Raw genomic sequence first — 13881 nt, 5'->3', positions numbered from 1 at the left:
TTACGTTGCATTTAACAACTTATATCCTTGATTTTTATAAAGACTTGTGAGTTAGAAATGCAAGAAGTGCTAATGGGTCAGACGTACATGTATTAAGACCAAGCAAGCCCCTTAGAGTTATGGGAACTTCACGTTATTCATGTTCATAGTCTCGGAATTTCTTAAAAACTGAATTCCTATCTTGCACCTTCCTTTGCCTTGGATGGAAGTTTGGAAGAAGTTTCTGGGCTCCCCCGAAAGGGCGCTCCGTGGCCTCACATCCCTTCAGACCAGTAAACCCTGACACACCTCAGAGCCCTGAGAGTGATAGCCAGAGTGTATAAAAAAATAGTCCAGTGCTGTTTAGTTTGCAGATCCAAAATACATAGGCTAAAGGAAACGGGTAAAATTGCAGACAGGATTCACGTCCACATGAATATTCCATGGCCAGACAGGATTCGTGTCCCTGTAAACATCCCATGGTGCAGACAGGATCCGAGTCCACATAAGCATTCAGTGGTGCCAGGAGCTCAGGGCAACATGGTCAGTAGTTACTGTGGTAATAACACCTATGCACACTGTTGCTGCAGTGTTACTCCTTCTCTCAGAATAATTAATCTGGCACAGATGCCCAGAGAAGCTTGCTCCATATCAATTTTTCATATGGCAATCTCTTCCTCACATTATTCAGGGATGCAGGCAGGTAGTAGGTCATATGATACTATTATCTTGTACTGAATGGAAGAATGGGAAGAATGTGGAAAGGATGGAAACACTAAGGAATGTGTGATGTTCCATGGATGTGGTTGAGTTGGTGCTAGGACATCGGGCCACAGGAAGTTCATCTTTGTGATTCCTTTGAAAAGTTCCATCTGTCACTTAATCCCATTTGAGAGGGAGTCTTCCTGATCTCAAATCTGAGGACAGAAGCAAGCCACCTGCCTCAGCTTCCTGAATAGTTGAGACTGCTAGTGGGCACAGCTGCGCCTGACTTTGTATGCACAGTTTGAAGCCTCAGAGGGTGGGTGAGGTTGGGGTTTGTGGAGTTTAGCATGTTATGCCTTCAGCTGTCCTGTACTTGTAAAAAAAAAAAAGGGTTTCTTCCTAGTGAAAGAAAGGCCATTGAGGAAAATCCCAGAATGGGCACCTGCATTGTTTTTTAATTTACTTCATCGTAACCACATTCTTTTCATTTAGCAACGTCAAAAACTAAGCCAAGTCAAGGAGATCATGAGCATACGTGGCTTGCTGCTGTGGGAGCAGCCAGTGCCTCCTCCTCCTTCCTGGAGGGATTTCTCTCCACATAAGAACTGTCCATACACTTTATTCATTTGCTCCTCGCTTAGCTGAGAATGCCCACTGCATGCTAGGTAGCTCACTTCAACTCTGGAGGTTCTGAGATAAAAAGCAAGGCCAGCCTCAGATCGTTGGTTGCTGCCAACTAAGAGTGGGGGACAAACTAGACAGACTGCATCACATATATGATTGGAATATATGTAAGTGCGTGCGTGTGTGTGTGTGTGTGTGTGTATAGGGGAATATATATATATATATATATATATATATATATACACACAGTATTTGTGTATGTATACAGATATATATATATATATACAGTATATGTGTATGTATACAGATATATATATATATGTGTGTGTGTGTGTGTGTGTGTGTGTGTGCCACCCAAGCCACACCCATAATCCTAGTACTTAGGAGTAGGAGGCTGAGACAGGAGGACCACAAATTTCAGCCCAGCCCACGCTGTATAGTGAGAACGTGCCTCAAAACAAAACCCAAATAGAAAACATAACACCGTCTAGTGGGGCTTACAACGCTGTTCCTTCAGACAGCACTTAGCTCAATCATGATTATTTGAAGACTGACAGTACAATATTTCATTCTTTCCCATAAGCACAACATGGGAGAATAAAACAGCTCTTTTAACTCCCTGGTAAATCAGATGACTGTTTTTTGCTTTTATATGAATTTTTCATTCTCGTGGTAATCACGAATGTAATTACTAGGAAGGTCCAGTGGTTATGTATAGATACAGACATGCCTATCCTTGGGAGCAGTTATTGCATTCACTGGTCCTTAGTATAAAGTCTGGTTTTCCGCAGCAGTTATTTCTGTGGAGTAGTTGTTCCTTATTTGGTTCAGTATCACCTTTATTCCAAGCTTTTGGGCTTATTGATAAGCTATTTGTTGATATTTATATAGCTGATGGTTTTAAATCCTGTCTGGAAAAGCACTATGCACAGTAGATGTTGAACTGTGTATAATTCGAGAGGCCAAGCAAGACAGTCTTCAGCAACCAAAATTCCCCAGAAGTCTTCAGAACTTCAAAAGTACGCCAAGCCACATAGAATTAAATGGATAGTGGCTTGGTAAAAATATTACCAAGTCAAAACTGTAGATGACAGGATTTCACTTGCAATCCCAGAGTGGGTTTTGCATCTCCGCTTTGAATAACTTCAGTGAAGTTAAGGGATTTGAAATTGAATGTGGTGGGGTAAGCTGGTGAGACAGCTCAAAGCTATCCCAGGTCAAGGAAATGAAGGAAAGAGCCTTCCAATCCCTTGTAGAAACGCAGCCAGCACCTGCAGACTCCAAGCACGGCTGCATCTTGTTAGATGTATAGAAGTTTTAAAATCAATTTGATTTCCACGGCTGTGATTCTCTAGTGTACTTAATATGCTGTGGATGGATTTCCAAGGACAGTAAGAAGCAGTTACACTTCTCATGAATATATAGCAGATGAAGCACTCTGATTTAGCATTCCATTCGATTTTAGAACATGCTTATGATTTAAATAAAAAAAAAAAAAGCAAAAGAGGAGAAATTCTTAAAAGCCAGAGTAGTAGGCCTGAGTTTAAATTCTCTTACTTTAAGGGAACTTTGGCTAAGTTTGTATCCAAGTTGGTCTGCCTGAAGAATTTGATAAAAACCTCTGATTTATTATGAACATTACTTTTAGATAACATAGCTTGAAGCCATTCAATATATGCACCCAGAATTAAGTTATCCCTGTATTTAAGACATGTACTTTCTATTTATGGAAACTTTTTCTTTGTGCTAATAATTTTTTTTAAAAATGTATATGAAACTCAATGAGATAGAAAATAATGAAAAGCTTTCTGGGAAAAAAATTAGGGCTGTCAAGATGGTAGAAAGAGAAAAACAAGTTCTCTGCATCACTTACCAACCTCCATATGAATGTGTCACATTCACACATGTTCCCAACCACACATACATACACAAAACAAATAAATAAATCTAAAGGAAATAAAAATATTGCACAGCATTAACTCACACATCATTAACTCAATTTTAAAACTCAAGAGAAACCTAGAATGGACTCCAGAATCATTAATCAAACATAAGTAATATTACAATATTACATATTACATATATGTTCATATTTGTAATACATATACTTGTATTTGTATATGTATTAGATATATGATACATATATATGTAATACATATACAAATATAATATATTTAATATATGTAATATATTTGATATACATTTAATATATAATATAACATATATGTTCTTTGAGCCAAGTTCTCACTATATAGTCAGGTTACCCTGAAACTCTTGGTCCTCCTAACTGTGCCTCCTGAATGCTGGGGTCTACACACACATGTAATCGCACCAAGCTTGAACAACACATTTTGGGTATCAATCAGGAAGTGTGCCCTTACTGGCTTTCATTGTAACCTACCGGGCTTTACAGACTCCAGGAGTTTCTCTCTGTTTTCACTAACGGGGGCACGTACTCCTCCAGCCTGCTCTGTAGCAGTCCTTCTTTGGCGACCTTTTTACCTCCATTTCTGTTACCTTATGAAAGTGTCGAGCATCACAGAAAAGCAGTTAGTTCACTGTAGATGCAACACCAAGAAACTAGCAGGATACCAGGCAGTGGTGGCACACGCCTTTAATCCCAGCACTTGGGAGGCAGAGGTAGGTGAATTCCTGAATTTGAGATCAGCCTGGTCTACAGAGTCAGTTCCAGGACAGCCAGGGCTACACAGAGAAACCCTGTTTCGAAAAACCAAAAAAAAAAAAAAAAATTAAGAAAGAAAGACAAAAGAAAAAAGAAAAAGAAACTAGCAGGACTCTAACCCATTGACAAAGGAGAGAGTTATTTAACTTTGCTTCCTATGTAATTGATTTTGTAGTATTTGCTGTATAGTTTGTGTGTATCTATGTCCTTGTACATGTGGGTGCACATGTGTGCATGTGCATGTGCATGTGTAGACTAGACATCAACACTGAGCATCTTCCTCTGGGATGCAGGGATGCAGGCAGACCATGGCATCCAGCTGTTTAGTGGGTACATGGGACCCAAACTCCAGTCTTCACAGTTTACCTGTTAAATGATCTCCCTAACTTCTGTAATTGATTTCTTATGCCTGGACTCCAAGTGTCCTTTAAAAACCCTGTATGCCAGTCGGGCAGTGGTGGCGCACGCCTGTAATCCCAGCACTCTGGGAGGCAGAGATAGGCATATTTCTGAGTTCAAGGCCAGCCTGGTCTACAGAGTGAATTCCAGGACAGCCAGGGCTATACAGAGAAACCCTGTCTCGAAAAAAAACAAATCCAAAAATCAAAAACAAAACAAAACAAAAACCTGTATGCCACCTGTGCTAAATTTTAGATCATTCCAGTTGTAGATTAATTTTGACTCAGTCTAACTTGCACCTCTAAGATACATTATAAAGAAAAGAGAGCGGGTTCAGAAAAGGCCTGAGCTAGATTACAAAGCTAAAGCCAGTTATTAAAATACGGTGTTTAAGAACTCAACAGGCCTCTTTGGCTATGCCAGCCTGCTCTGTTAGGGTTCTGGGAGGCAAGAAGTAGAGTCTCCCTTCAGCTGGAGAGGCTGTGGTACTGTGCTTGAAACATTCAGGGCCCAGCCACACCTGAGCCTGTTAGATGTCTGCTCCCCTGCATCAGAACCCAGTCAGGAGTACCTCGCCCCACCGCCACCCCCCGGGCTGTTGAAGCATTTGTCTGCCAGACACAGTCATCTGAACGTAAGAATACAATAAGTGTGAATCTCATATACCAACACTAAGTCAAATAAAAATATGTTTATCTATTCAGAAGTGTCCTTCGGGGGTGGTCGTTGGAGGATACATGTTTTCTTCCTGTACAAACAAACGTGTTCTCCAAGAGATTTCCACCAAGCGTTCTGTTCTCAGTAACCGTATTGGGAGGAGCAATGTGCTATCTGCTGGGGCAGCTGCCTGGCAGACCCCGTGAGTGCTGCTGTGTGCGGTTCAAGGAAGAATGTGAGGAGAGATCTAAGCCCAGGAATCAGACATCAAGGAGTGGGGGAGGCCTTTCAGTAGAAGGGACAGGTGGAAGCCAGATCTCTTACTCCTTATTTTAAGACTTGGCATGTGATATTGTGCCCCATGCAGATAAGATGCTCTGCATTCTAGGGCACATAACCTGAACACCCAGGTTCCAGTATTTAAATCTTATTGGATTCAAATTTTTAAAATGTGCACTTATTCTTTGAATTTTTCCATACATATCTACCATATTCCTTGAATATATCCATTCCTCACAACCTCCTTCCAGAATCTTCCATCATATCTGCGTCCCAACTTCATGTCCTCCTTTTATGACTATTTATTTGCTGGTTGCTGTTTTCAGCCCAATGAGTCCACTGGGATCATCCACTGGGACTTGGGGAGCTTACCAGTAGCCACATCCCTAAGGGGATGCGGGTCTTCCTGAGGCTTCATTACCTGCCGTGTCTGCTCAGCTAGGGAACCCCTCCTTGATCCATGCTGGAGGTTTTAACTGGCTTGATCTTGCACCGATCTTGCTCAGATAACCACAGCTGCTATGAGCTTGTGTGTGCAATCAGCATGTCACCTCCAGAAGACAGCACTCCTTCCAAGTCCTCTAGCTCTCAATATTTCTATCCAGCTTCTACTGCTCAATGTTCTTAGAAACTTGAGTGGGGAGTGTGTTCGATGCAGGCAGTGCCCACCTATGGGTGTGTTTGATGGGGGCAGTGTCCATCTGTGGGTGTGTTTTATGGGGGCAGTGTCCACCCATGGGTGTGTTTGATGGGGAAGTGCCCATCTATGGGTGTGTTTGATGGGAAAGTGCCCATCTATGGGTGTGTTTGATGCAGGCAGAGTCCATCTATGGGTGTGTTTGATGGGGGCAGTGTCCACCTATGGGTGTGTTTGATGGGGACAGTGCCCATCTATGGGTGTGTTTGATGCGGACAGTGCCCATCTATGGGTGTGTTTGATGCAGGCAGTGCCCATCTATGGGTGTGTTTGATGGGGGCAGTGCCCACCTATGGGTGTGTTTGATGGGGGCAGTGCCCACCTATGGGTGTGTTTAACAGGGGCAGTGCCCACCTCTGGGTGTGTTTAACAGGGGCAGTGCCCACCTATGAGTGTGTTTGATGGGGAAGTGCCCACCTATGGGTGTATTTGATGCAGACAGTGCCCATCTATGGGTGAACACCTACCATCACGTATTCTCAGCACTTTGAGCAGGACTGAGTCTCTGCAGTGACCACTACCCACTTCAGGAAGAAGCCTCTGCAACCAAGGCTGGAAGCAGCACAAATCTATAGACATAAGCACGAGTGTTTAGAAAGGAGTTGGGTTGGAGAGATGGCTCAGTGGTTAAGAGCCCTGACTGCTCTTCTAGAGGTCCTGAGTTCTATTCCCAGAAACCACATGGTGGCTCACAGCCATCTGCAATGGGATCCGATGCCCTCTTCTGGTGGTCTGAAGACAGAAACAGTGTACTCATACATAAAATTAAAAACAAACAAACAAAAACAAACAAACAAAACCCACTGCCAGACTAGAAGGGAGCTGATAACATGACAACCCCAATGTGTTCTTCCCCTGGGGCCAACAAGTTCCCTAGGCATAGGTTTAGACCACGTTTGCAATACCAAACACGGTATTGAATTCTCGCCTGTGAAACAGGCCTCAGATCCAAGAAAGAGCTTGTAATTATTTTGTAAAAGAAGAATGTAAGGGAAAGAAGGTGAGCGCTTTCATTTGGGGATGTCTCCAAAGCCGTTCATTCATTTTGAGGGGTGAAACCTGACAGAATATTTATAAAAATTGGAAGCTCATTGTCAACTAAATCACCTTTATTTCATCTAGTATTAGACTGCCTTTAAAAAAAAAAAAGAAAGAAAGAAAACCAGATGGAGAACATTAGCGGTAGTAGTGAACAAACATCCGGGCTCCCAGAGGTCATTTTTAACCACCATTAACAATCTGGTTCCCGCAGATTAGCAAGAATGCAGAATGTGGCAGTCCAGTAAGAGACACACATAGCACAGCTGAGACCACCTCTGTGTCCTTATTTACCTGACACCTAAGCTTAAAACAAAACAACAAAACAAAATGCCCTCTGTGAGAAGGGGACACTCGTCTTCTAAGTTCTACATTGGCCATTTTTGCTCAGAAATCACAGCGAAATGTCTTACTTATAATAGACACTAATGCAAAATGTTTTATAAACCTCCAGAGCTGATAAAAAGAACAGTCCACTGTTAATGTCACCAGTAGATTTTCCTGCAGTCAGTCCATTTTCATTTATTAGCTATTGTTTTAGGGGTACTCTATGCATGTAGTGTTAGTAATTACAAGGGGGAAAGGAACGATAGTTTCATATATCTTCATTTTTTAATGTGTTCATCCAGTTGAAATGTATTACAAGATAGACAGTTCTCAAAATGTATTAATGAATGAAAAAGTCTGGTCTGCAACATGGTAAGAGCGTGCTCCTGGGAGTGCTCTCACTTCTCTCAGTCATTCTCTGACCTTTAGATTGAGAAAGCCTCTCACAGGAGGTGAGGAAGCTCCGAAGCATGTACCTACCTGCTTGCCCTCCTCGGTTGGGATTCAGTATTCCATGTAGGGAACATCTGTACTGGCCAACTGAGGATACATAGGCAGCCCTGCATCCACCACACATCTTCATTTCAAGACATCACCACGCACGTTTACATATTAATGATTGGTTACCAGCCTGTTACTTTCCTAGTAGAGGATCAAGCTCCTTTGGAGTTCTATCAAGGTCCACCATTGGGATAGTTCCACAGGCATTTTCCTCACTATAGGGAAAAGAAAACCTCACTGTCATGTGTGCACCAAAAGTGCACCTGGGACTATAGAGATCAAGTTCAAGATGTATGGAAATGAAGTCGTGTGAATGTGCTCAACTTGTGAGAGCATGCCTGCTGGTAAGAGACATGGGGGAGCATGAAGGATATATGAAGCTCCTCCCCCAAGTATGCACATACTTAGGAAAATTTGAATGTATGCATGTTACATATACGTCCTTAAAGAGAAGAGTGTGCATTCACATGCACCTTTCCCACACAGCATGACAGTCAGCATGTGGAATACAGATGTCTGTCCATGGTGTAGGTTGATGCTTTGGGAAGAAATGCTGTTTCTTTATTTATACAAATTTCAGCTTGGCAGTGAGGTCTCCCAGTATTCCCACAAGTGCCTAGGGGGCCATCACACTCCATTTCTTTTTGAGAGAAATAAATAAATAACAAGCAGAGAATTGAAGTGATGCATCCTGGCTGGAGCCACGTCTTAGGACTTAGGTCCTCCTGGGGTTCCTTCAGTGGCAACAGAAGTCACTCCACTGGGGGCTTGTTGTCTGTCCAGTCCCGTGAGGCCCTCGCTGGCTGGATGTAGAGAAGAGACAGGACCCTTGCCTCCAGCAGTGCCTGACCTAGTGAAGGAGAGGAGGCAAAGCCCTGCGCCACCTCTAGGAACCAGTGTGGGGAATCCAGGAAACCTTCTCAGAGAGCCATTACCTGTACTACTTCATCTCTTTAGACAAAAACAGAAGCTTAATCACTCCATGTGGCTGTCACAGAAATTAACTTGAGATATGAAACCAGAGTCATCTAGTTAGCCGAATGAATGGGTTAAACCTTTGGTGTGTTTGGGCTCTCCCTTTCATGAAGACACAATTTATGGCAGATAAATGTATCCTTTCATTTACCATTGTTCTGGTTAGCATGAAGCAAAACAGGAGTAACAGTCTAACCTTTATTCTTACTATAGACCAACCTCTGGCTTGTTTAGTTTGGTTTGGGTGCTAGGGTTGAGGCAGAGGCCTGGTGCTTCCAAAGCTGTGCTTAGCTCCTGAGCTCCAATCTCTGCTCTCACATTAATTTTTATGAGTAGTGATGAGCTATTTCAGATGAGAAGTTAAAAAAGTATCTCTGAGTAAGTAAATATTTACAAACTAACAGATAACCTATTTCACATCTCTGCTGTGGTGTACATTTCTTTCAGCTGGCTATCAGTGGCCAGGAGATTCTCCAGGCATGACTGTTTCCACAAGTCAAGACCTCTTTCCTTTTTTACTGTTACAGGTTTTGGGGATACCAAAAGTTTAGGAAACTCTCTGCCAGTCTGAAGGGCCTTCCAGGGAGAGCGGGCCTCCTCTCTTGAGCGGTGCAGCTGTTCTAGGACCAGACAAGCTCTAACCTCGTGTTCTAGAGTACTTCTGTGATTCAAAGGGGTGACACCCATTCTCAAGAACAGCACTGAGTCCTGCGGCCTTCTCATGTCAGCTTATGTTAAATAATAACCTCTTTTTCTAGATGGGAAAAAGAAAATGAACAACTCAGGGAGAATAGTCCATGCAAACTAATATTTTCCCTTTATTTTTTTAAGGCGGACACACACAAGAAGCCAGTTCACCTCATTCGCTCAAAAAGGATGTAGAAAATATGGGGAAAGGTAAAGACAAGTTTGGAAGCTGGATTCTTCTCTTGGCTTTTAAAGAGTATAAAGATAAGAAGAAGATATTTTTGTTCTGCACCGTATTTTAAGCTTGACAAGCAACATATGAATAATATATGGACCATTGGGTGGATATAATTGAGATTAATGCATACATATCAATCAATACATGACACTGTAATATAATACTTTAAAATAATATATTACATTGATTTATATTCATGGATTTCTGCACAAAATCTATCTTATGTCTATGCAAGACTTTTTAAACTGGTAAAATATTTTGTCTTATAATAACAAATTGCCAGATATAACAGTTCTCTAGAGAGTTATTTGTAAAGATTAGTAAAACGGCTCTTCTTTTTTTCCCCCCTATTAGAGGAACTTCAGAAGGTTTTGTTTGAGCAAATAGATTTACGGAGGCGACTGGAGCAAGAATTCCAAGTGTTGAAAGGAAATGCGTCCTTCCCAGTTTTCAGTAAGGAGCCCTTTTCATTCATTCCGCATGTGATGTTTGTGGGAATCTCTATCTTAGATTCGAGAGCGAATTTAAGCCGGAAGTGGCGAGGTACAAAAGCCCACGAGGCCTGCCCACGCTCTGCAGAGGAAATCATACGCGTTAATCCCTTACCTGTGCTCCACATCAACTCAAAGAAAAGATTTCTCACAAGAGCATTTACTATTTATATTCTGATATATGGGTAGCAGTGCATGTGCATTTTAAAATATGTATGTAAGCACACAATTGAGTAGGAAATATGTTCACATATTGAAATATGTCCAGATTCTATATTTTAATATACAAGAATCCCATGGTATTTATCAGTTTCTGAAGTTAGATAAACAAAGGGACAGGTACCCTTTATTCTTAGATAGCTCTGCTTAGCCACCGATGTGGGAGATATGTATCAACATGAAGATTTAAACGGGCTGGCGTCCACGAATCTATTTGATTACCATAGCTCCCCCTTATCTTGAAGAAATAAGGCAGGCAGCACCCAGTGAGTGCATGAAACTTGCAGACAGTTTCAAGACCTTCCTGCACTCTTTTTCCTCTCTACACACATTCATTCAATAAAGTTTAATCTGAGAGATTAGTAATAACGACCAAGGACAAAAATAGAGCAACCTATTTTATAACCATCTATATCATAATAAACCTTATTTAAAATTTATTAATTGCTTGTTTCTAGAATTTTCCACTTAATGTTAGGCTATACTTGACCTTGTACAAACAGAACCAAAGAAAGTAAAACCCAGAGTTAAGAGGCACTGCCATACTTAAATCAATTTAATTTGAATAGTTTTATACTCTCAATCTATTCTAATATGACATTTCCTTCCATCGTGAAGCAGGACATCAGTTTATCGCTTTGCTCCCAGGGTCATAGAATTTCATAAAGGCCTCATGGTAGGTGTCCATGTAAAACTGCAAAATTCACCTGCCTTGGTGGGATAGCACAGGAACAAATGCATCTTGGGAGTGTTTCTCAGGCTTCTGGGAATTTCGTGTTGTTTTATTCTCCTCTTCAGAAAAATGAAAATGAGGAAGGAAATAGCATAAGGCCATTTTTTAAGATTTATTTTATTTTAAATTGTGTGTGAGTATGTGTGTGTATGTGTGTGTGAGTGTGTGTGTGTGTGAGTGGGTGTGTTTGTGAGTGTGTGTGTATGTTTGTGTATGTGTGTGTAAGTATGTATATGATGTATATGTGTGTATGTGTGTGTGAGAGAGTGTATGTATGAGTGTGAGTGTGTGTGAGCTTGTATGTGGGTATGTGAATGGGTGAATGTGTGTGTATGTTTATGTATGTGTGTATGTGTGTGATGTGTATGTGTGTGTATATGAGTGTGAATGTCTGCGAGTTTGTATGTGTGTGTATATGTGTATGTCTATGTGTGTGTGAGTGTGCACGAAGTATGTGTGTATGTGTATGTGCATGTATGTGTATGTGTGTGTGAGTGTGAGTGAGTTTGTATGTTTGTGAGTATATGTGTATGAGTGTGTATGCGAGTGTGTGAGTGTGTGTATGTGTATGTACATGTGTGTGAGTGTGTATGTATGTGTATGTGTGTGAGTGTGTGTGTGAGTGTGTGTATGTGTCTATCTATGTGTGGGTATGTGTGCTTGAATGCAAGTACCCAAGGAAGCCAAAGATGTCCTGGAGCTAGAATTAATGGGCAGTTGAGAGCTTCCCAACACGGGTCCTGGGAATCAAACTCTGGTCCTCTGCAAGAGCAGTACATACTCTTAACCAGTGAGCCATCTCTCCAACCCCAGTATTTTTAAGTTAAGCAAATTTAATTTTTTTCTGAGACACTACTTTAGAATGCCAGCACATCTCATGTAATCTGGATGTCACAAAACAGGAGCTTCAAGAGGCTCCTGCTCCAGGAAGAACGTAACCTGTGGTCTCCCAGCAAAGAGGGGAACAATGATTTTTTTCCACACAGCTAAACTGATCCGATTGTGGAGTTGAGGGACCTCTGCTTTTAGATCTAGCAGAGTGGGTTCTAGTCCAGTTAAGCCCCAGAGAACCCTCTTAGTTCCTTGTAAGGCCAGTGTGGTCATAATTTGTTCTACTAGTAACAGCTAATTAATAGTCATTGAAGAGATTGAGTAATTCACAGTAATGTACATGCTTATGCATTGTCCTTATTCTAACGTAAACCATGTACATTAAAACAGTGTTAGACAGGGCTAGGGCATAACTCAGCACTGAGTTCAGTTCCCACCACCACACAGAAAATAAAAGCATGCAATGAACAAAACTAGAACCTAATCGTCATTTTGATTGACATGAGCCAGCCTGTGACTGCCACACATATGAAGTATTGTAATAAACAACATTTTCTAGTTTTGAACTTCTGCAACCTGCTCCACCCACCAAGGAAGTGGTATACTTATACCCAGATTTAAATAATGCTTGGTTTAGACACACCAAAAAAAGAAAGTTTCATACAATGAAAGTAGTAAATATTTTGGGTATTCCAGTTTTTTAGGTTAATATCCACTTATTAGTGAGTGCGTACCATAATTGATCTTTTGAGACTGGGTTACCTCACTTAGTATGATGTTCTCCAGCTCCATCCATTTGCCTAAGAATTTCATGAATTTATTGTTTCTAACGGCTGAATAGTACTCCACTGTGTATGTATACCACATTTTTTTGCATCCATTCTTCTGTTGAGGGATACCTGGGTTCTTTCCAGCTTTTGGCTATTATAAATAGGGCTGCTATGAACATAGTAGAGCATGTATCCTTATTACATGGTGGGGAATCCTCTGGGTATATGCCCAGGAGCGGTATAGCAGAATCTTCCGGAAGTGAAGTGCCCACATCCACACATCAAATGAGGTACAAGAAGAACGGAGGAGTGGCCCCTTGTTCTGGAAAGACTCGGTGTAGCTGTATAGGGCAAAACCAGAACAGAAAAGTGGGAAGGGGTGGGTGGGAAAACAGGGGAAGGGAAAGGGGCTTATATGACTTTTGGGGAGTGGGGGGCCAGAAAAGAGGATATCATTTGAAATGTAAATAAAAAATATATCAAATAAAAAAGGAAAAAAGAAAAAGTTTTAAAAAAAGAAAAAAATTCATTAGACATTTGTTTGTAAATTCACCTACATATTGAATAGAATTATATTAATATCTTAAAAATGGCCTTCAGTTAATAAACACAGAATGTATTTTTTAAAAAAAAGAAACTAGTAAATACCCCTTATGTTCTTGTTATCTACGTAGGATTGTGGTAGGCCAGCAGGCAAACTCAGCCTTCCTTAGTGGGAAGAGGAAACCTGAACTCTAGAAAGCCACACCTGGAGGAAGCCCAGGAGACTCCAAGAGGTCTGAAAAGCTTTTTACAAAGGTGGACAGACCTTCACAGTCAAAGACAAATCTGGGGACTTTAGAGCACTCACTGACATGCAGTTGCGGAGTTATAGGGTGTGGCCATTAGGAATCCAAGTTCTAAAATCTATCAGACCTGAGCAAGCTTCTCCTCCCTAGTTGCCTGACCTGGAAACTGCCAAGTGGGGCAGATAATTCCTGTCTCTCAGGGTGAGGGCGCGAAGTGACACAATCCATGCAAACCGCTGTGCAGGAACTCAGTTTAAGTT

General features: G+C 41.4%; 1 protein-coding gene across 1 annotated transcript in view; it reads left to right on the top strand.

Moving 5' to 3' along the window:
- The window catches only part of Skor2 (SKI family transcriptional corepressor 2), a 35941-nt gene that overhangs the window by 6681 nt on the left and 15379 nt on the right, over nucleotides 1–13881 (top strand). Inside the window, exons 4-5 of the mRNA XM_052155883.1 lie at nucleotides 9696–9761; nucleotides 10144–10242. Of these exons, the coding sequence (XP_052011843.1) occupies nucleotides 9696–9761; nucleotides 10144–10242 (165 nt within the window). The remainder of the gene's footprint in view (nucleotides 1–9695; nucleotides 9762–10143; nucleotides 10243–13881) is intronic.

This window comes from Apodemus sylvaticus, chromosome 13 (assembly GCF_947179515.1).
Source record: "Apodemus sylvaticus chromosome 13, mApoSyl1.1, whole genome shotgun sequence".
NCBI classification, from domain to species: Eukaryota; Metazoa; Chordata; class Mammalia; order Rodentia; family Muridae; genus Apodemus; species Apodemus sylvaticus.
The sequence above is the reverse complement of the archived record's forward strand: the minus strand, read 5'-3'. Positions and strand labels throughout refer to the sequence as shown.